Source organism: Anser cygnoides, chromosome 14 (assembly GCF_040182565.1).
Source record: "Anser cygnoides isolate HZ-2024a breed goose chromosome 14, Taihu_goose_T2T_genome, whole genome shotgun sequence".
In the NCBI taxonomy this organism is placed as follows: Eukaryota; Metazoa; Chordata; class Aves; order Anseriformes; family Anatidae; genus Anser; species Anser cygnoides.
Window position 1 is genome coordinate 10,176,507 of NC_089886.1, and position 24,435 is coordinate 10,200,941.

Below are 24,435 nucleotides of genomic sequence, written 5' to 3' on the forward strand. Positions count from 1 at the left end.
TCCTTGTCTGTCCATGCCATGTTTGGCCTTCACGGGCCCTGGCTTAGTTATCTTTTTGTCCCAGCTGCACAATGGTTTCTGACTTACGTCAAGTCATGCATTGCATGTGCCTCAGCGGTATTCTTCTCATTAAATATGTCACCTGCCCAGTTAGCTTGATGTCTTCGCTGTGTAGTGGTTTTCATCTTTGTCCCTATGAATTAGCAGCAGACAGCACAGAGTAGAAGAAATTGATCAAACCGTAATTCTTGGCTAGGCCGGTACACTTAAGAGGCAGCAGAAAAAAACAGAAACAGCAGTGCTGAAACTGCTGGAAGGCTTTTCCAGAGCTACACAAAGATTTCTCAACAAGCACCAAATACTCAACAAGCACCAAATTCACAAAATTAAGTAGATAGTGTTCAACATTCCCTAAAGACATCTGGACCTAAGCAGTAAAAATGGTTCTTCTTACAGCCTGATTCAACAGACAGCAGTTCTACAGCCCCCTTGACATTGCCCTTTCCAGTTCTGCAGCACCGCACATTTATTTTGCAGCAATTTAATGCAGTGTACAGGGCACTCAACATCTCTCAAGTGGTTACAACCTCCCTCACACGCCCCCTACAAAACCATGCCCTAGGTTTTGACCAGAACAGGGCCACGGAACTCAGCCTTAAGCACTTTACACATCACATAGTCAGACGTGAGCCATACACTTCATCAAAATCACTTCCCAAGGCCCATGAGCTTCAGCCACAAAGGAACATGTATCTACAGGAAGCTTAAAATAAAAAAGGTTAAGAAGAAGCATTGAGTTAAAAGTTTTATTCATTCAACATCTCACATTACAAATATTTAAAAATTATATGCATACTGGTATAAATAGTCATTTGCAAACTATTTAATAACATTAATTTTTCACTAGCACTTCAACAAATGAACTCTTTAAAAAAAGTAACTTGTGTTATATAACTTAGAGTAGAACATACAAAAATATGAACTTAAACGTGAAAATGACTTTAATAAAAAATGAATTACCCTTATTTAAAATGCTATAATAAATACTACAACCTCCCCATACACAGTAAAAACTATATGGAAATTCAGCCAAGTAGTACAATTAACTGACATACTTAAATAACTTTTCCTTCTGATAATATGAGCAATACATTGGGGGAAAAACATATTAGGGATTAGTAAAAACTAGACACCCACTTGCTAAAAGTTTCACTTCCAAAAAATATAACAAAAAAATCTGATGAAAATTATAAAAACTAATTATACTTTAAAATTTAAAAATATAAAAAATAAAACAGTTGAATACAATATTGTCCCAATTCTTACAATGCTATCACAGTAGCTTTAAAATAAGATAATAAAATAAAGCAAATGACCAAAACCTTTTATTCCATTTTTTTAAAAATAATCTCAAATTTACATTAGTAGAAAGATTGATTTCTGATTCTTTTCTTTAGAAACACCAGCAAGAAAGAGGATTTACTAGAACAGTAGAAAATGACATTTTTAAATGTCTGCAATTAAAAACAAAGAATTACACTGCAAAGATCTTCCAGAAGTCTGAAATAGGTATTGCACATAACTTGAAGTTAACTTGCCACAATTCATCACATTCAAGTTTTAAATCACCTTATAACAGAAGGTTTTAACTCTTCTAAAAACAAAAGGGGTGAATTATCAAGTCTTTCCAACAGCATCCTTATAAAACGCTAAATTCACTCACTGCAAGTTTTAAATTTGCATTCTGCAGAGGTCTGTGTATGGAGAAGTATATACTATACCAAAAAGCACGGGGCAGTGGGGTTCCTTTACATATAAAATAATCAGAAACACTTTATTTTACATTGCAAAAATAACCATGTAATTACTCTGTAACTACATTGTAAATACATGGCCAGTGCCATGCTAGTGTGATAAAACTACATGCTTATTAACCCCTTTGCAAATTGAAGTGATACCCTAAGACTGGTAAACTAATTACATGTTAATTATGTTTGGAGCTACATGGTAACCCCAACTACAAATCCCATGTAATCAGAAGGACATGTAATCACTATTTAAGTACAGAGTAATGTATATAATTGTTTATGCCCTGTAAATCGAAGTGTAACCAAATAATCTGTAAACACGCTTGTCACACAATCACAAGTGAATATTAGTAGAATAACAATTTCTTACATTAGTCATGCATACTAACATTACATGCCTGCCACCTAGCAGGCTCTCTTTTATTCTTTAAATATAATTTAAAAGAGCAGACACATTTCTGCATCAAACACCTAACATCAATTTTTTATTAATATTAAAAATGGCTAAACATTCACCAAAAACGTCTGCATTTGTGTATAATTTTTAAAAACTTAGTAAGAAGCGGTAGACAATTCTGATGTTTCTTTACTTTTAAATTCTACACTATATTTATGCATTTAAATTTCAGGGTCTAAAGACAGTGTCATTTGTCACTTTCATGCTTTTCTTCTTTAATTCTCAACTTTACATATACTATTTCTTAAATTATATGTACACCAAATACCTGGTGCTGGGCTAAGATGTTTAAGCAACATGCTTTCTTTTCTCTGCAGATTCTAAAATAGCATTGCCAGTGCACAACATCCATAATTCAAAATGTATGCAGAGCACTGAAATGTATAAAAAGCAGAATATAAGAAAATAAAATTTATTAAAATTATTTATATTAAAAAATGAAGTATATGAAGATCTCTCAGTAATAAAAGTACAAAAAGCTACTCTTTGCAATATGAAAAATTGAGGTATTGCATAAAGAGATATCCCGTCAGTGAAAAGTGTGCCTAAAAATGCTCACTGTTGGAAAAACAAGATATACAAAAGTAGTGCATAACAAATATACATTATGTGCATGACAAAATAAGTTAGCTACAAAAACACTGTACCGAAATTCAGCAGGTCATGTACAAAGGGAAAATTATTATTCAAAGCTAGTTCTCAAACAGTGTTATTTCTTGTAATGGTAACCCATCTCACCTGTTTACTGGGTAGGATCGGCACAATAGCACACCCCAAGCCACCTACAAGCATTAAAAAAATTAAAGGAACATTCCAACTATAATTATGTACTTCAGAGAAAAAAAAGTCCCTGACAATCTACACAAGAGCACTCTGCATTTGCATTACTGTTGTCAATATTTTCAGGGATTTCATTAAAAGCAGCTCCCTTTCTATACTTGACTAGTAGACAGCAAATGTCTCCATTTTGACCTTTGGAACTCGATAAGGTATAGTTCATTAAAGCCTGTATTGAAAATAAAAACTACTTCTCATAAAGATAATCTGGGCTGGGGGAACAGGATGAGGGGGCTGACAAAGGCTTTCAACGGAGCAGATGTTTTCCGAGCAGTGCTGAGGCAAGTCTTTGGTCTGAGAGAATCTAGGATGGTACCATGCCGGTCAGGCAGTTTAGAAGATTGCCACTGAATTTGTTTGCACACTGCTAAATAATCAGTTCAGAAGTTGGCCAGGGCATTAGTTCAAAAGTAACAAAAATAATTTTCAGAACTACTCCTTCATTCAACTATTTCAAACTAAACCCCTGCACCCACTCTTTATCATTCAATTAACATGTACTGTGTTAATGCTTCTCAAGGTAGAACTTATTTATAATAAAGCAGGCATTAACTTAGCAATCTTGGCACTTCAAATACCTGTGTTTCTTTATTTCTCCATATTAAGTTCTGAAGAGGAGGAACCTTAGCTGGAATTCTTTCTACAGGAAGAGTAAGAAAGGCATATGCATGCTCGCACCGTTTCATGCAAAAATTCAGAAAACAGTGCAAAACAAGACTTGGAAACTACTTAGGTTCATGCCTTCTGTTACAACTAAGTTAGAGGGTATTTAAAACTAACTTTACATCCAAGATGGGAAACCAATAAGCAGCCAATTTGCTTTGCGTGACACATCTGAATATCAAAACTTCAGTAAAAATCAGCGATATCCTTGAGGTATCTTTAGGTTTTCTACTTTTTCATGTCAAAATGGAGAGCAAAGGCTGGCCCCTGATGAATGTTAGTATATTAGGATATAGAGTTATATATAGCCATCAAAAATAAAATCTATATATTTATCCTTCAGGAGAGGAAATGCCAGTTAACTAGTTGTCATTACTCTAGCTTTGGTAGGATTTCTAGGGCTGTAACCAGACAATTGAATTTCTTAAAGGAAATAAAAAGTGCACTCCCCCCCCCCCTCAGTAGTAACTTTACTCAACTTTTACATTCAGGAATTCTTAAAATGTAATAATTTTGATGAAAATATAATAAGCTCTGCCTATCTCATTACTAATTTGGATGTGGGTGGTAGTCAGAGGCAAGGTCGGATATATACCGAGCAAAAATTTCAGCCTCAAAACCCTTAAAAGATTAACAAAAAAAAAAAAAGAGAGAGAAAAAGAAGGAAAAAGAGAAATAAAGGAAGAAAGAAAAAAAACATTACTATAATGCTGCTTCAACTTTGCTCATGCATTTTTGTTGCTTTAAACATGCTCTTTCCTGTTGATAGGTAAATGTTAACTTCATCTGTTGCTGGAAAAATGTGAAGTCAAAACAAAAAGAGAGGCAAAAACAGGCTTCCCTGGGGGAAAGTGTCAGAACAGACTGATAGTGTTATTGTTACACGGTTATTTTAATAAAAGTATTCTTATGTTCTTTATTAACAATAATTTAATTAAAAAAACAAAATACTCTATTGTTTCAATTCTCTTTTCTTAATATTTTTCTCTCCTCTAAGAAAATGTTGCATGAAATCAAGTGTTCTCTCTGTAGTAAAGACAAGAGAATGCAACTCACTTGCAACATGTTATCAATACGAAAAGGAGTTCCCAATACAGTTTTCAATGACAAGATTCTACAAAATACCCATATTATAGGTCATTCTTTCATTATACTATTGTTAAATTACAGACTACTACAAAAGGACATGCTATCTTGAATAAGAGAAAGGGCAGGGTGGGGTAGGGATAATCAGGATAACAGAAGAGTGCACTTAATTTGAGGCCTGCATATGAGCACTGCAGTGATCATTTAGTTCCAGCGGAATGAAATATGTCTTGGGCGATCTCCTCCCTCCTTCACCAGGGGCTTGTGGAATTCCCTGCCAGCGCGTGAATGGATAGCAGCCCAGCAATATTCACAGTAATACTGCAGACAGGTAACATTAGCACAGAAAAATGGAGCAAATTTTCCACCGCAACGGGCCCCCTGACATTCATCACAAAGCTGATCATCCAAGACATATGGCTTAACTTCCACCTGTATACAGAAAATGAGAAGAAAGTTTTACAATTCTTAATTACAATGTAGATGATGACAGTTCCACAATACATACTGTCTGTATTCTAGCAGGATTGCAATCACAGTTCTCTCGTGGGGAACAACACAGACGAGAATTATCCTCCTCATTACACTTGATCATAGCCCTTAATCACCAAAAACCCTGGGCACTTAACTTGAGAATGATTCTGCTCCCACCATCTTCCTTGACGAAAAAAAAAAAAACAGAAACCAATGCTCAGCATCAGTTTCACACATGTTGTCATTTATTTACAGAAAGGAACAATGAACGTGTTGTTACAAGGCTGATATACACAGATTCACATCAAACTACTGGAAAATTCTGGGGGTTTATTGTTAAGTATGGTGATGCACAGTTAAGCTCCTCCCATTCAGGTAGGAATGTAAACTGTTTACACAACACTGTAACTGCAGATTAAATATGCATATAGTCTGCAAATTGCAATGCCTAAATTCTCAACTTAAAAAAAATAAATCATTACCTTTAACATACATTTCTGTTTTCTTTTTTTCTGTGGCTTAGTCCACTCAGCAAAAAGAGACCCATCTAATCTTGCTGGTGTCAAATATGAAGCTTAAAATGGGACTGATGACTACCTAATGCAGTTGGCATTAAGAGCCAGATGAGCAGAAGTAATTCAGCACAGCAAAAGAGAAAGGAGAAGAAAAATTTCTTCAAGTTCTTAACTGATAATGACTCACAGGAACTTACCAGCTGGTGCTCCAAGGATACATCCACCCTGAAACATCTGCAGGCTACTAGCTTTTAATCTAGACATTTGCATACCAAAAACAAGCCTGCTGTACTGTGGGCTACAAAACCCTGCCCACAGCACTCCAGAATGCTTACTGTGTGACAGGAAGGCAATGCTTGCTACTCTCGGTACACAAGCTGGCTAGAGCACAGCTCGTTTAGACATGCCTACGTGTTTAAATCACAGCTGCAGCACTGCCATCCCCTAAAGGCTCCGTTGCACCTCATAACCAGTAATCACCTCCACTCCCACTCCTCTGCTCCCTAGGACTATGAGAGGTCTATGCGACGTTTCAGAAGCGCAACACAAAACCTCCCCTTAAAAAAGCATACATACAAGTTCCTCTCCTAGAAGCGTTTGTGAGCCTTCTCTGAAGCTTGTGCCATTAGGTATTTTCACAACCATGTCCAAATATACAGACTGTGACTGGTATCTCTATGTTATCCTGCTATTTCTGCATCTGGCTTAGGAATGGGCCCTTCTACATCTCACAGATCTCAGTGATGTGCCAGCTCATTCAAATAAGGGCATTCACAAGTTCCCGTATTTTTAAACTTACCCAGTTTTATCACAGTCCAGGCAGGGCACTGCAGTAGTTTGATGCCATTTGTGCTAACAGTACAAACAAGCTGCTTGGAGACAATACAGCAGCCTTTTTCCCCCTCTTCCATTGCCAGAATTCTGTTTCTCAAACACCCCTCCGTGCCAGCTCAGGAGAATGAATATGTAAAAGAGCAAAGGCAAATATTCCTAACATCTTATCACTTTCTCTCTTCATCACCTAGTTTACTAAGCAGTCTGAGGTCAGGTACTCAATGACGAGCATCTTCTGCAAGTGCTAAGAGGAGAAACTACAGCTATGCTGCACAGGCATCCTTAACGTGGCAACTCTATTACATCTGCGCCTATGTATTCAGAAGCTGGTCTAGGCTGCAACCTAAAGGCCAAACTACAGCACAGGTAATTAAATTACTTATCTGCTTGCTTTAGCCTGTTACTACTCCACTGTTTTCTGTGCAAGTTTACAAAGCATAGGTATTAGCCAGAGTCCTCAGCACATTCATTCGGTATGTGCTGAAGTGCATATGCCCAACATGTCCTGCAACTGTTACCTGTGCTACCTATGTGGAGTCTTCCCAAGGAGTAGCTTAAATTACAGCAACTTCATCAGGCACTCTCTAGGATGGTGGCATGCATCAGAAGCTCTGTAGTGGTGGGTGCTGCAGGCCACTGAGCGTTTAGTTTGCATTACCTCTTTGAAGAGCATACCCTTTAGCAGCATTTCCTTGCCTAATTTTACAGGAAATCCTTCTTGTTACTACTTTCATTTTTATTTCTACAAAAAAAAATTTATTAGAAAATAATAATAATAAATAGCATCTTATTAGTAAAAAGTAGTATTGCAACTGTTGCATTTTTATGCTTCATGCGACCAACTACTCTTATAATGAACCCTCTGAGCACTTATCTCCCCACATTTCTTCTGAACTACAAACAGAATGGGGAAATAAGGAGTGGGAGGAGAGAAGGAAGAGGAAACAGATTGCAAAATCTTTGCCGGAGTTCACAAGTACTTACTTCAATTTCTAGTCCCAACAGCTTCAATGGACCTATTCACCCAAGTGTCTTCTTATGCAAGCAGAAGTTGCACAAGGGCAGCGCAAATTATTTGTTCAAAGCCATACAGAACTTATTTCAGAGCCAAGACTGGAACAAAGACATTCCAATTCGCAGGCCCTGAGTCAAACTGTTATAATTCTTCTACCCAAGCTTTATAGCCAAAGGAGAAGTGAAATGATAATCAGATCATCAGCCGAGTGTGCGTGTGGGGGGTTCCTTTGTAGTAATAATCAAATTAAAATCAATAATGAGTCAGGTAAGGAAAATCCAGAGACAAAGAATGTGAGTTAGAAAGAACACTAGATGTAAGGATCCCAGTTTCTCAAAACTGTGGCCCAAAGATCGCTGTAATTGGCATAGTCACATTTTATATAGATGAGAGGGCAGAAGCAAGCAAATGGCAGATATATTTGGCATATTCCATTAATTTATATTAACAAATTAATAAAAGCTAGCAAGAAATAATTATAGTAGATTATCATTGAAACAATTAACTGAGCACAGTCTTTACATAAGCTGTGCAGGATGACTGTGAGGCTGTAATGCACTAAGGAGTTCACAATGCATTACCATGGTGTTCTTTAGGAACACTCAGCACACAATGTGTAACGCTAGGGTTAGATTCTGTCCACTCTCTAAAAAGATGCAGAACAGGAGTAAGAATTGCTCCACCCTTGGCAGATACTTTCCTCCCTGACGTTCTGCAAATACTACAAGTGCAAAAACTTGCAGTGGGAGCATATGACGAATGCAATATTCTTATAAAAGGGGAAGGCAGCTGACATGCTTCCCATTATGCTAAGCAATTTGAGAAAGTCTGCTTCACAGTTGCCTCCCACGTTCCAGAAGCAATAGCTTTGCACCACTCCTTCATTTTTATTCTGTGTTGTATCTAAGTGGCACAATCTAGCCCTAAATATGCAATGAATCTGATATAACATTTACAGTCTTCACAATGACACACATTTACATGGAAAACCATTTCTAGAGAAGGCACTGAACAAAAATAGAATATGCTTGAAGACCTTACCCGTTTATCTATCTCTCCATGCTGCAGCTGAACAAAGCGAGCACTGATAGCAGCTATGTAACTCTGTTGATTAGAAAACGCAACCCGCCCAGCTCCTTTTGGGTACTTCAGCTCAGGGTCTGTGTCAATTCCAGCATAGCACACCCCTCCATAGAGCCGATCCATTATCATTGCAAGTTCCACTAAACCAGAAAGGAAAACGAAACAGTGTAGACTTGGTAAATTTTTCTCCACTTTAAAAGGCATCAAATGCAACAGTCCATTTGTATTCATGTTCCCCACTGTGAGCATCAAGAACACGTAATAGTTCCATTGCTGAACCAACTTCTCTCCCCCCTTGCTCCCCATATCAGACTGCATATTCAACATGCCCAGTGCTGCGGAACACGCAGTGTACCTGCTCGTAAAGGCCGAGGAACACCACCAACAAAAATGGTTTTTCGTGGGTCAAGAGGCTGTGAACCATCCATAACAAAATCACTATCACTAAGGTTCCAAGGCCGGATCTGAACCTACGGACAAAAAGCCTTTTTTTTTTAACCATTCACAATTCAAAGTATCTCAGTAATATAAATTAGAACAGTATCCTACACAGAAGAAAACCTCTTAATTGACACTATTTTTTAACTCGCTTTCTACTTGTTCAGCAATCGTTTCTCAGAATGAAATGGTAATAAGCTCTGTTAAAGACAGACTACTTAATCGTACCAAATTTCACCACTTCCCTGTTACCCAAATTTCTGGGAAGAAACTCACCCTCTACTTACGCACTTACTTAATCATGACTAAACTGTGCTGTATGAACCACACTACCGCATACGTATCTACAGAATTTGTGTTGTTCTAGCCAAGTGTGAGCACTAGACTACCGTTATCTCAATGGAACAGGCTCCAATGTGCAAAGTTGTATGTTTATTTACTATGCAAAACTAGCTGCTTTACATTTGCTTACAGCTGGCCAAATTTGAAGTACAGGAATATAGCAGAAGTCTCTCCAACTATTAACAAACTTGCATTGGCCACAAGACTGTTTGTACTAACAACTTGTACTTCCATGCCAAATTATGTTTTTTGGATTTGTCTCTGTAAAAACAAGTTACATACAACACTATAGACAATATGAACTCTACATTTTATTAAATAAGCATAGAACACCTGTCTGACAATATATTTATTATATCAAAGATGAAATTTAGCAAACCTTTTACTAACAGAAGTGTGAATTGTAACTAGACAAAAACTTGCTGATGTCTACTTTAAAAATATGTAACTTGATGTTCTTTTGGAGAACTTAATTTGATTTAAGGAAATTTAAACATTAGCACTCTGAAGACTGAAAAATAGGCATCTGAAGAGAATGATTTCTGGTTATCACACAGGAATTGTGCGGGCCCTGAAAATTCTACCTACCGGTTTGTCTTTGATAGTGGGGCTGGAAACACAAAGATAGAGCTTTCCATCTTCTTCAATACATGCATCAATCAGTGCCTGTACAGAGCTTTCATCTTGGAACAGCAAAAATGCATATCCTACAAAAGGGAAAACAAACACAGTTTCTTTCTTCTATTCACCTATAGCACAGTAATTTAACCCAAAATTATGCTTGGCACCATGTCATCATGCTACCATACAGTAAGGGACAAACTTTAAGATGCTCTCACACATTCCCAACCAAGCTTTCTGCAAGCCCTCTGCAGTCATGACGGAAAGCAGGGAGATTGCTGATCAGCATATCCTCTCCCCATTTCCTTTGAGAAGGATAAGCCAGTAGTAAGAACTGAACAAAAGCCACAGCTGTGGAGGCACACTTCCCACAACAGTTGTTAATACAAAGTATAAGTCTTCCCTGGCTTCTGTGGACAGCATTTAGCCCCTTTACAGAGGACTAGCTTTGTCTATTATTATAAACATGAGTAAAGCAGAACAAGTAACAACAGAAAAAAAAAAAAAAGAAAACCAAATAAAGTAAAAACAGGAAGTTACAGAAGAATCATTTTAGTGCAGAATAATTACAAAGCCACATTCTAAAATCCATCAGTTTATAAACCCCCAGGATTCAACTGTTTTTCCCCTAAACACTGGGTCATCATCACAAAAAAGAAATAAAATGCTTAAAATGGAGCCTTATTAAGAAAAATGAATTCTAGAATTCTCATATGGTATTAATTATCAGATATTTACCCTTAGGAGGAAAATAAGATTTGCTTTCTGCCTTGTGTGGCCAGTCTACAATCAAAGGTCCGAAGCGACGAAAACTAGCAGTGATCTCATCTATAATGAGAGTATAAAAAAAGCATGAACTGAAATTAAAATCAATTGAATGCAAGACACTTGAAGAACACAGACTTCATGTAGCTTCATCCTACAAATAAATATTCTGTGACTCTTTAACAGTTCACCAATTCACAGCAACGTTTTCTTGCTGATGGGAAATCTTTAAGACAAGTCAGAATAAATGCTAGAAAACAAGACAGTTCAAAGGTCAAGCTTTTGTTTACTGATGATTATAAACAAAAGTTTGTAACCCGCTAATGGGGTTACAGAAATTGAGTCACTGCATCTTCACAGCTATCATAACCCCCGTTCACCTGTTCTCCCCCAGAAAGCAGAAAGACAACTTGCTGACTTGCTAGTAAGCAATCAGCTCTGCCAATGTGTCTTATAATTGACTGGAGAAAAACGAAGGGATTATCACAGGACCCAGCCACGCCTGTTCATATCACATGCCAGTGCCACATCAGCAAATACTATCTGAGGTTGACCTCCAACTAACACAGAGTAAACTTACATGACATCGTTATGTAATGCTATAGGAGACATAGCAAGTAATGTATTACTATTTCAAGAAGCAATTTTTGCTTCCATTTCAAATCTGCCTTTCACCTAAAATTGCTGGTAAAAATTTTTATATGCTAGTCCCACAGAAGTCCACTAGTTACAATTCTGTTCTTGTTGAAATTAAGTGATTATTCCCTTCTCCACAAAAACATTTCAACCACCACTAGTTAAAAGTTCTATTAACAAGAATTTTTCATTAAATATGGAAACAAAATGAACAAACTTCCCCTTGCTGTAGCATCATCTGAATTGAACACTGCTTAGCTGCGTTCAGCTTAAGGTACTACAGGGCCTTCTACAATGGGGGTTCCTAATAAATAATTTAGAGAATTTTTCCATCCTCAGACTCAGAAGTTTGAAAAGGTGCTACTGGTTATGTTCTTTTCAGTCTGTTTACACTCTCTGATGACATTACTAATGAAACAGCAACTGACGAGCCACTGTACTGACAGCCACTTTGTGCACTACAGATCATCAGGAATGTATCCAGCAATGGCGGTGTGTCAAGGTTACACGCTGATGAGGATCTAAAGCAAGGAAAACAATACTTAACTACACACCTCTTAAAATAAACCTTCATTTAGAACAGCACTTAAAACAAATTTCATGTTAAAACACATACATAAAATGCTTCCTAGAAATACTCTCAGAAAAACCTTATTACGTAGCCCTAATAAGTGATTCACACTTGTGCATTTAACAAAAGTGCTGACAGAAGCAACTCTGAAAAATTCAAGCTACCCTCCTAGCACAGGTTTAGCAATGTTATGTTTATGAAGTCTTATGTTTCAATGTTTATGAAGTTTATGAAGTCTTATGTTTCATTAACTACAGTTCACACAGACAAAACTACTCTTGTGCTCATCCGCTGTTGAAAGAACAAAGGTGATAAACAAAAACAACCACCACCACCCAAAAAAATGTAATAAGATTTTCCTTCTTGTAAACACTGTGTTATATTTGACCTTTTAAGTGCTGAAAGCATAAGCTATGGTAAACAGGATAAAAGTAGTGCTTATGTTTGACATGAAAGTCAGGCTGTCATGCTGCAGGAATACACACTGCAGCGTATCACAGTCACTCTCCCTGACGTAAAAAGTGGGTATTAAAACAATTCTGTAATCAAGGAAATGCAGCTTTGCAGATTTACAGTTGTTGTAGTTCTTTTAACCATTATCCCACCATACTTGACACATGCAAAATACAGAAATTTCTGGTGAAAAGAAGCTTCACAATTGTGGCCTTCACCATGCATCCATTAGAAACTACCACAGGATGTGATCACTGCTAAAAATCACATCTAAGAAACTATACATAAACCTACAAATATGAATTACTGATTTATATAAACTTTATAAATCTACTAGCAATACTTTTCCTACTACTAGCTTCTGGTCACTATAAAATGATTGCAATGTATTGTGTATATTTGTGAGTTTCAATGGGAGATATTTACTTGTTTATTTTTGTACCTCCTTTTTGTAACATTTATACTGTAAAAGTCAGATAAAGGTATGATAACAAGTACTTTTGTTCTTCAGCTGCGAAATATTGCTATAGCCAAAACTAGTTTGAATTATCTCACATTTGCCATGAACTGAAAGTGGTGGTATACAAAGATCCATTTACACATCAAAGCTTTTCTGTAGAGTTTGAAAAACAACCATTCAGTAGTTAACAGACAAAAGTTTTCACACCACATTTTTGTCATTAAGCCAAAAGGAGCTTTTCTGAATAAGACTTTCTGAGCATACCTTCATCAATATCTGGTGGCAGTCCGCCGACAAAGACTTTACGGGAATACCGTTCCACTCTCTCTCCATTCTGATGGGAGAAGCAGTGAGGTGATCCTAAACCACTGTGAAGAGTCTGATCCCCACGTCCATCATCCAAGAACCCATCTTCCATTGGAAACAGTGAAGACTGACCTGAATGGGGGGGGGTAAAAAAAAAAAAAAGAAGGAAAAAAACATACTAACAGAACAAAGCACGCACTGTTTAAATTAAAAAATAAATATGCACTACTTGCTGCGTTGGCAGTAGAACTGTTTGCAGTCTTCCCTTTTAATTAGCAGTTATGTTCTCAATTTTACATGACCCTTATAGTTTTCAGTATCGTTTAGTAACTCAAATGTACTATTTCAGAGAAAAAGGTCACTACCTTGTTCATAACTGCACTATAGCTAATGAAAAATTGAAACAAAAAGGTATTTTGAATGGATGCTCAGATGGACTATTTTCCATAAATTCCACATTCCTAATTAGATTTCTTTTAAAAAGATTTCAAAACAGAAGAGAATATAAGCCCTTTGTAGGGAGTTTCCCAACAGCAGACGCTAAAACCTAAGCCGTATATATAATTTCCCAATGAACAGCTTCTTACAAGGAACAGATAAAATTTCATGGTGCAGATGGGAAAACAAGACTTCTACCAGCTAGACATATTCCACATTTAAATCACCTGATATCAAAACATATCCTAAGCCACCCACTTGTAAATAACTAAAATATCCTGATAAGAACAGGAAGACCCGCTGTAATTTACCGCAAGTGAAGACTGAAAACTAGGCAATACTGTGCCATTCCTAGAAGCGAGTTTACTTAGATGTTACAAAAGAGTTTCGTTAATGGACTCACTCTAAGAGAAAATGATGTAAGCATGCTTCCCCTCCAATATTCTTCTGTGATAATCCTTGATCACAGATTTCATTAATAATATTACTTTTAAATAAGATACTCTAATTTATAAATGCAACTATATAATACCATAAATAGAGCATACAAACTGATCTCATCCATGAATTCTCTCTTTAGTTACACTATTCAATAGCTAGACAACAAATTGAACAGATTTTTACTCATTTAATGAGTTTTTTAGGAATAAATATACATAAAGTAAGCAATAAATGAGGTGTGCTACATGTTTTAGGATAGATTTTCTTACATAGCCTATGCTATGCTATAGTATGTCTGCTTTTTCAGAGTTCATTACAATCTATCACAGTAGTGTATCGCTAAGGTTAATTTATACTGCTCTGTTTCCTTTCTTTGAAAATAAATTACTATCATTTACTTCATTTTAAAAAATGAAAAAACATCTTGAAAACTGAAAATTTGACCGATTCCAATATCCAGACATTTTCCATGCAAAAATCAAACAGCTCACAGGTTGAAAGCAAAAATAAAATCAACAGTACACAGAATTTATATGAATAAAAATACGGAAGACGTGGTCAGCTTTCTTTATTTGAAATTTCAGGAATCTTTTTACACCTTTGATTAAAATAGCAATCATCTATAAGGCCTACTAGTGTAACTAGGCAAACCAGGTTTCGTATTATGATAACAATGTTGGAGTATAGACTTCAATATTATTTTGTTTTCCCCTAATGAACTGATGCATATGCCATTTGTTTCATCTCTTAAGACCCCAGTCCTGCAGGCAGTGTTGGAAGGGAGCAATTCTCCATACCTAAACATATCTTTTTTTAGGTTCATTAGCATTCCCACTGCTGTGAGATAAGTTAACATGCATGCTTGCAGCATCTGGTTCTTCAAGCTAACAGGCCAGGACAAATATTCACTATAGTCTATGCTGTGTCGAGAAAACCATCAGCACCCAAAGAACCAAAATAAGCTTCTCCAGCATTCATTACATACACACAAACAGCAACATAGCTCTGCAGTATAACAAATCATATGGATGATGTCCACTGAAAGGACTGTGATCATTTCAGCCCCCATAGCGCTATTGTGGAGTACTACCTAATTCAGTAAAAATGTTTATTTACGGCATGCAAGCTACATAAACTTATGTGAAACTGATGTTTTATAATCTTATATTTTGGAGTTTGCCTTCTAGTTACAACTTAAATGTTTTTCTCCCATGAGACATTGTCAACATTAGAAAATTAAATAGGAATATTGTTACCTCGCCTTCTCCCATATGTCCTTGCTGCATGTTAAATGAGAAAGAAAACAGCCTTTCAAACATTGTTATAAGGACCAAAAGACCTCGTTTTATACTAACTCAGTGATTCTAAACCTGGTCATTTCAGATGGTGCTCACAAGCTGGCCTCCCCTCCCACCCACGATACCATGCCTTCCTTGCACCACCTCTCTTACTTCTTGGGGAAGCATGTTGATTTGAAGCTGACAAAATATACTCAAGGAGACTTTCTGAAAACAATTTTAGTTCTTAATTTGCACATTTCTTGTAGTATCTATTCCTTCCTCCTCTGCTGGATGTATGTCTGTAAGTAAACCGATCTTTCCTCATGCACCAGGTCCACTGACACTCATCCTGCAATGCCCCATGCTCTGCTCCTCGCCAAGATCAAGCATATTCTAACACTGATCTTCATCTGAACTCCAGGAAAAGCCCTAACACAAGGAAGGTGGAAGACAGTTGTGTTTATTTATGTTTTGAAAGTCAGTTGCAACAAATGTTTTGTACAACCCATAGAATCCTTGGCTGAAATTATTACTGGCAGCTGAAAAACCTAAAGTCAAGGAGAAAACGTCCGGGCCACTAAAGCTGCCTGTCAGACCTCCCGCAGCCCATGCACAACAGCACAGAATCTCCCCTACTAACTTTGTACTTCACTGGAATTATGCAACAGCTCCCCCCTGCTTCCTACTTTTCATTTTCCAAAACAAATCAATTCTACCACCAGTAAATACAGCATTTTTCTATGCTGGCTTCCAGTACCTGTTGTCAGAGCATGGTTAAACTTTGTAATCAAACTTGCACATTCTTTCTGTTTCAATCTCATTAAAATCTGTATCTGAAAGGAGGCCAACTGTTTTCAGAACTTGTATTCTTCTGGCAAGTACTACGAGAAACTCTGAGCGCATCGCACATTTTATTTTGCTTCCTCATTCAAAATTGAGGCTGACGATTAGTTTAAGCATTTAAATATTTGTAAACCACAACAAAACACAAGCAGTTTCCTCTTTCAAAATAAAAATCATATCAATCTAATTTACTTCATGATTATTTAGCATCTTTAAGATCATTTACGTCTCTGATGTCTTGCTGATAAGCTCGCAATTAACATAAAGAATCAAAAATAACGAAGCCTTAGTCTTCAGACTGGAGCATACCCTCGAGTGTTCACACAGATAGATACTAGCTTCGTGGAGGAAGTTTAAAGGGCTTTACAAGTATAGTTTTTCCACAGTAGTTATAAATTTAGAAATCCAAGACACTCATTCAGTCCTCAAAGTAGAAAGTTTGAAGAAATTTGTCTTTCGTGGAAAGCAATCAGCAACCTTCCAGCTTTTCTGATAGAGCTCAGAAGCATTTGCACGTTTTAGAAAACGTCAAGCACTTTCAAAAACAGCCCTGCCTATAAAGCCATAAAAATCTTGCCTGTGGTTTCTAAATTACTAACAAAACCGCACATCTCCTTCACTTGGAACACCCATTCTTGGCAGCAAAGCGTTCGGCACAGACACGATTCTCGCTGCAGATCTGTGACCACAATTTAGGTCAGCGGGCTCCTCACTGCTTTGCCACCTGTGTCACTCAAGACAATAGGATTTTGTTCTCCTTTCCCAGCATGGAAAACAGCAACAACAACAAAAAAAAGCTCTTCACCAGCTATGAAGTATTTCCACTGCCAAATACTACTGAAGAGATTTTGAGAACTAAGTACTAAGGTTTGGTTTTTTTTTTTTTTCTTAATTTCCTTATTTTCTGCATTTGCTTCATCTAGCCCACAAATCCCAACATCTGACATTTCAAAGCATCTCTCAGGAGCCACAGCTTACAAACTACCCCAGTGCACTACAGATACAAACTTTCTCTGCTCATTGAATTCAGAGCTCATCACATGCCACTAATTTTGCACAATGTAATACAGCACTGAAAGAAAAGAATGCTCTCTTGGCAGCGCAGGGAGGCAGCTAACTGTGATTTACCAGTTCTGTTTCTGGCTTTCATAATTTCATATTAAGAGACATCTTACCCCAGCTAGCTCCAACACAAATGAAGCCTTAAGGTAACTTTACCAACAGGAGAAAAAGATTTAATGTTCAGCAACCCATGCTGAGAAATGAGACAACTGCAATGCTGGATTCCTCAAATCTATTTTTTTTCTCCATTTATTTAGTATTTCAGATAAATGCATCAAGGGCCTAAGACAGATTTATTAAACTCATAGGATATTTGAGCAAGAATTATTTTTTACAAAACCTGAAAAATATAAAGTGTTTATGCAACCAGTTCAACTGTTTATTAATAACGTATGGAGTAAAATCAGTCCAAAATTTGAAATGCTATTAGCAGCTGCTTCATATATTCTGCCACCTCAGCACTCCTTGCCACACTCCTTTCTGTGTAAGAAAAAAAGCCTCTGATATTTTTGCAAGAATCTGTTGCTTTTAGTCTTTTATTTAACAAACCTAATGAACAAGCAACCCTCTCAAATTTTTGTCTCTTCACCTGAGACACTTAATGGGTTCCTGACCATCTCCCTCTCCCTCTCTCTTAAAATAACATTTTTTTGTACCTCACAAACGTGCCTAATAAATGTGTTCAGCTTTTTCTCTCTATAGGAAGCACCAAAAAGACTGCCAGCATGTTGTGCGTAACCACAGGGGCAATTCTGCATGAAGTACACCATTCCTGGTGACAAAGACATCCTGCTGAGGAAGCATGGATGCATGCAGGAGCCCTAACTCACTTGAACTCCCAACTTACTACAAGCTTGTCCTGCAACGTTTGTGCCCAGGCTGGGCACCTAGCGCTCTACTGGCTCCTGCTGCCTTCCACTCTGCAGACTGGGAGCCCTTGCAGGTGTATTTTGTGCCATTAACTGTGGGAGATTTACATAAAAAGGCCGGCTCAAGAGGCAGACTGCTTTAAGCAAAGGGACCAGCAAGCAGGAGGCTCTGGATCTTCTGTCTCATCCCAGCTTGCTAAGGCCACACCACGACTATGAGAACCAAGCAAGCATCCAAACAAAGCATCCCTAATTAGTATTAATAAACATAACAATACCCTGGAATGAACAGCCCAACTGAATGCTCAAAGCTAAATTATGCCTGTATCGTTTTTGACATTTCGACAGCGCAGACTTATTTCTAAAACATTCTGTACTGAACTATATTTTGAAATTGTAGCAAGCTTGACAGTGCTACGAACAAGACCGTTAAATACAAACTAGGGTAGTTTATTATCTTTTTTCCCTACTACTCCCTGTGGGCAGCCGGGGTTGATCACAGTTCAACAGAAAGTGGATAGTGTCATAAAGTGCTGCATGTGACTGTCAAGTCAAGTAAAAGTACTGCTTGTTATGCAGTCCTTGATTTTAGTTCTAAAACGTTAAGGAAAAAATAATTAGGCCATGCTTCCATGACATAAGACGTGCATATGAGCAAAAAATTTTTACTCAGTTCAAGCACATAATCTCACTTCTGTCAAATCATCCAGAGGACATGATATAGTTTATGTTGACTGTAGAACAAAACAGATGATGGATGCATGGTCTAAGCTCTGTCAATGCAGAATATAATGAGCAGGTTTTTTTTTAGCAAGTCTAAACTGACAGCAAATTTGTTCAGTATCAGAATTTCGCATCTTACAGTCACAGACATCTTTATCGTATTGTCAAATATGATCACTGTTTTAAAAACTTTTGTCACAAGCAAGGTACTAAAAAGGGATATAAGAGAGATTACGATAACCTTAGAAAAATTAAAACACCCCTATATGTCTGGAGAATGCATATTTGTCACACTTTTAGCAGGGTCAAAGTCAGCATGAGAACAGAAAAGCAGATTACATTTGGGTGCACTGTAAAAATCACAGAAGTGCTTTGGGTGTAGATCCTGCAAAATTAAGCAACAGAGATGCCAAAAAATAGAAGAAAAAATGCTATTTACTTTTAAACAAACACTATATATTAAAAAAAAAAATGCATGTGATGAGAAATATAGCTTTACTTTATATCCAAACTGTCCAAGCAAATGCTGAAAAACAAGAGTACTATAGTAGAGGCAAGTATTGTGCTTTATTTCAAGTAAAACCAGATGCTTGAAGACAAATATTTACCCATTACTTCTGCTGAGACCACTAATGAAATGAAGTCGCTGGTGTTTGGTAGCACTAGCATACAGGTCTGACTAGAATCCTTCGTTTTCAGTTCCAGGTCCCTGACACAAAACACAGCCAACACACAAAAGCTGAACAAGTTTCGTTTATTCCCAAACCCTAAAGAGAAGCCACCTATAAAACCTTCTAGTGCTGGCTCTTCTGATCGTAACAACGATTCACCTGTGATAATGTTGAATCAATTGGGTTTACAAAGCAAAAAGGCAGCACCTGGCTGTAGAGCACAGAGTATCAGCGTAATAACTTTTGGGTTGGTTGTAGACAACTTTACGCAACAAATAACTGGGAGGGCAGCAGGGGAAGAAGCTGAGAATGACCAGAGTCAAAGCTACTGTTCCCAAGACCTGTCCCATATGCTCCAAGTGTTCGGGGCTTTAACCTGCCTACAGAACTGCCTTCCCAAGGGGCTTGTGCGGTTACGTTTTGGGACAGAAGCTGCAGCGGTACCAGGACTCACTGCCACTGCACCAGGCAGGACCAGAGGCTTCCCCAGCAGCCAGCCTAGCCTAGCACGCATGCAAATCCACCTCTGGCAGAAGCTCAAGCTAATTCCCAGGCTGGGCAACTGGGAGAGAAAGTCCTAGACGTGGTTCAAAAAAAAAAAGGGAAAAAAGAAAAAAGGTAACTATTAAAACACCAGGATTAAGGTTTGTGTGAGAGCTTTAAAAACCACCACCATTATTATCCTTTTACAGCTGATGCTCTCAGGTAGTCTGCCAGACTAACAGAGTGCCATGCGGGCTGAACCTCAAAAGATGATCTTTCACACATTTCAACAACAACTTAACTCCGCGTGAAAGGTGACAAACCGAGTCTCACTCATCTCAAAAATACAGAAGCTTCAAAGGTAACTTTGAAGTTTTTTTTTGCCACCAAACGGAATAATACAGAGACATCTTTTCCAAAACAGACTTGCTTTAAATCCTGCACGTAGCTACAACTTTGTCTATAAGGTACCGATATTTCTTCATAATTCCTATTATACTACACTGGGTTATAGCAAATCAATCCAAATGGAACCCATAAATACCACTCATATTTGAATGTATTTCTTCCCTTCCCTCCAGGAACCCCCACAGGGTCAGAGATAAAAAATCAAAAGCAGAAAAGCAAATCATGAGGCAGAACCCCCCGCTGCAAAATGGATGTTAGTTTGAATTATACGTGTATTTCAGAAAAACAGCCGCCCTACTGCTGCTGACACTAAGCTTTATTTTATATTCATGTATGACTTCTAGGGAATAGATAAGAAGTTACAAAAACATCCAATCTTCTCCCTCACTACCTCTCCCCATTTATGACATGGAATAATTGGCAGCATTTATCTTTTGAACATGTAAGCTATTACTATACTCATTTCAAAAATAACAAGTTAAAGGTAGAGTTTACAGCTGGGAGAAGGAAAAGCATTGCACAACTTCGCCAGTAAAGAGCAAATCAAGTTCTCCGCTACAGAACTACTTCAAATGTGACTTCCAGCAGGGTCCAAAATATATACTAATGATGGACTTTCTGACAGCAGGAAGGAAACAATAGGATGCCATATGCTAAATACTGGTAGGCAGGATTTATTTACTAAGTGACAATAACAAACGATTGGTAGCCTCTAACGACTTATTACTGAATTTATTGAAACACAGAAAAGATGCAAAAACTTCACAAACCTTCCATTTGTGGCCATGGTTCACAGGCACTGTTCCTGGATGCTTTATATATAGCATACCCTCCAGAGATGCTGGTATCTGCCTATACCATCAGCCTAACAATTTATGTAAAAGAACAGGCTGAATTATGCCCAGGCTTTAATGAATAACTTGAAATGCGATTCCTGCATGTGACTCTCAAGAGCTCAATTTACATTGGCATATACTAACATGCTGCAAGTTTTAAAACCAGCGTTCCTTAAGTACAATAAGAAGTTCAAAGCAACTTATTTTTGTCTGTGGAAGGAATGATCACAAGGCAGCCTGGAATGCAACGTGACGGCTTTGTTCCTTTTTTAAGCATCCTCTTACTTCACTCCCAAACAATAAGGAAACAGTAGCACAAGCAAGTCACCATCATGCACGCTCAAGGCTCCGCAACAAAACATTTCCCCAGTTTTTGTTTTTACAATAACAATGTAAACAAGACACTGATTTTTCCAGGAACATATTAGAAAAAAACCTTTACTACACACTTCCCCACCCCCACTCCAAAGGGGAAAATTAACAGAAAACTATATTTTGAAAAGTGTCGGCACTTTATTTCCTCCATCTAGATTCAAAGTGGTATACAGGACCGGACAGCAACACTATTTATTGCGACAATTTAAAATCACACGTGAACAACCAAGGCATTTTTAGAATGCTTTCAGAAAGTTGACTCCATCTCCCCAGCCATTTGTGCACTAACACTAGTGCCAAGATAAATATTATTATGTAACAGTACTATAAAAAACTGGAAATTAATTAATTTATTATGAATAGTATCGTACACTTTGTCTACCACAAGTGTCCCCACATTCCACAGGCCAAATTCATCCTTTTCTCCCACCTATGCAATCTGACTGCAGAGCTGGATCCCTGTTGACAGGATTCCTAAGAAAGTAAAAGTGAAAGAACTCGGCTCTGTGTGCCTCTGAGGACACTCAACTCTTGCTTATCTAGAAATACGCAAATGACTGAACCACTCATCTGAAAATCCAACTGTTTAATATACTGAAAGCAAACCCCAAACCTCCTGGCATCACAGCTAGCCAATCTGCGCTCCAACAAATAATAAATTAAGCCAAGTAAGGATAAATCTACTGTAAGATGTATGTTCAGATTTCTCTCTCCAGAAGTTCTTATCGTTATACCTAATGCTTAAGTACTAAAGTAAATAAAGAATACACAAATCTATATATATCACAATTGTCTCTCAAAATATCTTAAGTAACTAGATTTCAGTCTGCTGCATAGTCATTCAGGTATATGCAGAGACTGCCCACTAGGAAAAAATGCTCCTGGATTACTTGATTTAGTGTGATATTCCTAGGAGGCTACTAAAATTAACTGAAATATTTTGAATTTATTTTTTAGGTAGAGCAGCTGGTGGTTTTAGGACATACAATATAAATCCTAAAAGAATTAAATAATTTGTTTTGAATTCCAAACAAAAATGGGAAAAAAAAGTCTTAAGGGCTCTTAATATCTCTTCAGAAAGCAAAATCTAGACACAAAAGTTAAGCATGGACTTATCTGAATCACTATTTCTATTCCCAGCAAAATAAACAGCATTTAAAACTTAGTTTTACCTTTTCCTCTTTAATCCTCCAATAAAAAGCATTTCAGAATGCTTAAGAAACACAACCAGACGTCTCAAATGTGGGAAATGCTGTACTTGTTTGCATGTGCACTTTTAATTTGCTCCTCCTAGGCAAGAACACCCCACTATTGCAGCCAGTATTTCAGGCAAGCTAAAGTCTTCTGTGTTACAGGTCCTTGAAACAACAAGCATTCAAGAATCAGCTCCCTTATTTTCGCACCCAGGCTTTCAAGACAAAGAAACCAAATTTTATTTGTTGCAGGTATGCAGAACCCTAGCCAGAAAACCACTAACAGAAAACCACTGACATACTAGTGGCTACGAGGAAGAAGCTGTATTACAGAAATTTTGCTGCTTTGCAAATAAAAATATGCCACAGAAATTGCAAGCCTTTAACAGGTAATCCAAGTGATCTCACATGCTCTGTAATAGCAAAGGTACTTTCAGAAGAGCCTGTCCCAAACGACAACCATACATCTAACTGGTGTTACCTGACTTTCTTCTCTAGAAGAGTGCATGTAACAGACCACAGAAATTGAAGTGTGGTGCTGTTACAGTCTTGTTCCCATTTATACTTATGCCTCATTTGTTGCTTGCTTTCTTTAAAACCCATCCCCGTTTTCACTATGTCTCCCTTTTCTTCTTTATTTCACATTTAGGGAAAGCACATCAGGCTTTTCATTCTGCTGCTTTCATGCCATTTCTAACTTGATAAACATGATGGTAGAGAGTATGCAAAACGTGGCTAACAAAGGATTCAAAGAGCTAACAATTCAACATCAAGGAAAAAAAGTGAACAAAGAAGAAAGACCAAAGACAGGTAGTTGCAGCAGTTTGGGAAGGGAGGCAGGGCGAGCTCTCTATCTTCTAAAGCAAGGCACAGAAACTACTCATGGAATACAGTTCCGTAGTAAAGGCTTCTTTGAAGATGATCCAGAATGGCCAGAGATTATCAAAGAATTCAGAAATGAAAAAGAAAAAAAAAATAAAGCATTTGGTGGACAGTAATATTGAACAAGGCAGAAGACTAAAGACTAAAAAAAAAAAAAAAAAAAGACAAATATGAAAAAGAAACCAAGAAAAGATTTTACTCAGAATAGCAAGGCTGCTGCCATGGTATTCAGCACAACTCTGCTGGCTTTAACGCTTTTCAAGATGAAATCACTGATTTAGATATTGGAACTTCTAGCAGTATTTTTGATGTTCTGTAGTGTTTTAAAAATCAGTATCTGCCTCATCACTTGCAGGACATATATTTCTAGGAAACATCTTGTTTAAGGAATATGAAAGGTGTTTAATTTTCCATGCAGACCCCAGAGGTGGGATGGCATGGCAAGGGGCCTATGAGAAATGTTTTTCAAGACTGGATAAAAACAACATAGGCCTCATACTCTAATGAAGTTAACAGGAATCTTCACATTGATTTCAAAGTTGGACCAGGATCAGAAAACCCTGGGAT

At 37.4% G+C, this 24,435-nt stretch overlaps 1 protein-coding gene across 2 annotated transcripts in view; it reads right to left on the reverse strand.

Moving 5' to 3' along the window:
* Positions 1–1,363: 1,363 nt before the first annotated feature.
* CPEB4 (cytoplasmic polyadenylation element binding protein 4) overlaps positions 1,364–24,435 on the reverse strand; it is a 42,710-nt gene continuing 19,638 nt past the window's right edge. The window contains exons 3-9 of one of the 2 annotated variants that reach the window (XM_013191837.3): positions 15,500–15,523; positions 13,323–13,496; positions 10,912–11,001; positions 10,141–10,259; positions 9,128–9,242; positions 8,731–8,912; positions 1,364–5,283 (exon numbers count right to left, since the gene is read on the reverse strand). In XM_013191837.3, coding sequence (XP_013047291.1) covers positions 5,056–5,283; positions 8,731–8,912; positions 9,128–9,242; positions 10,141–10,259; positions 10,912–11,001; positions 13,323–13,496; positions 15,500–15,523 — 932 coding nt within the window. In that variant the 3' untranslated portion in view covers positions 1,364–5,055. The remainder of the gene's footprint in view (positions 5,284–8,730; positions 8,913–9,127; positions 9,243–10,140; positions 10,260–10,911; positions 11,002–13,322; positions 13,497–15,499; positions 15,524–24,435) is intronic. The other variant, XM_013191838.3, reaches the window with a different exon arrangement.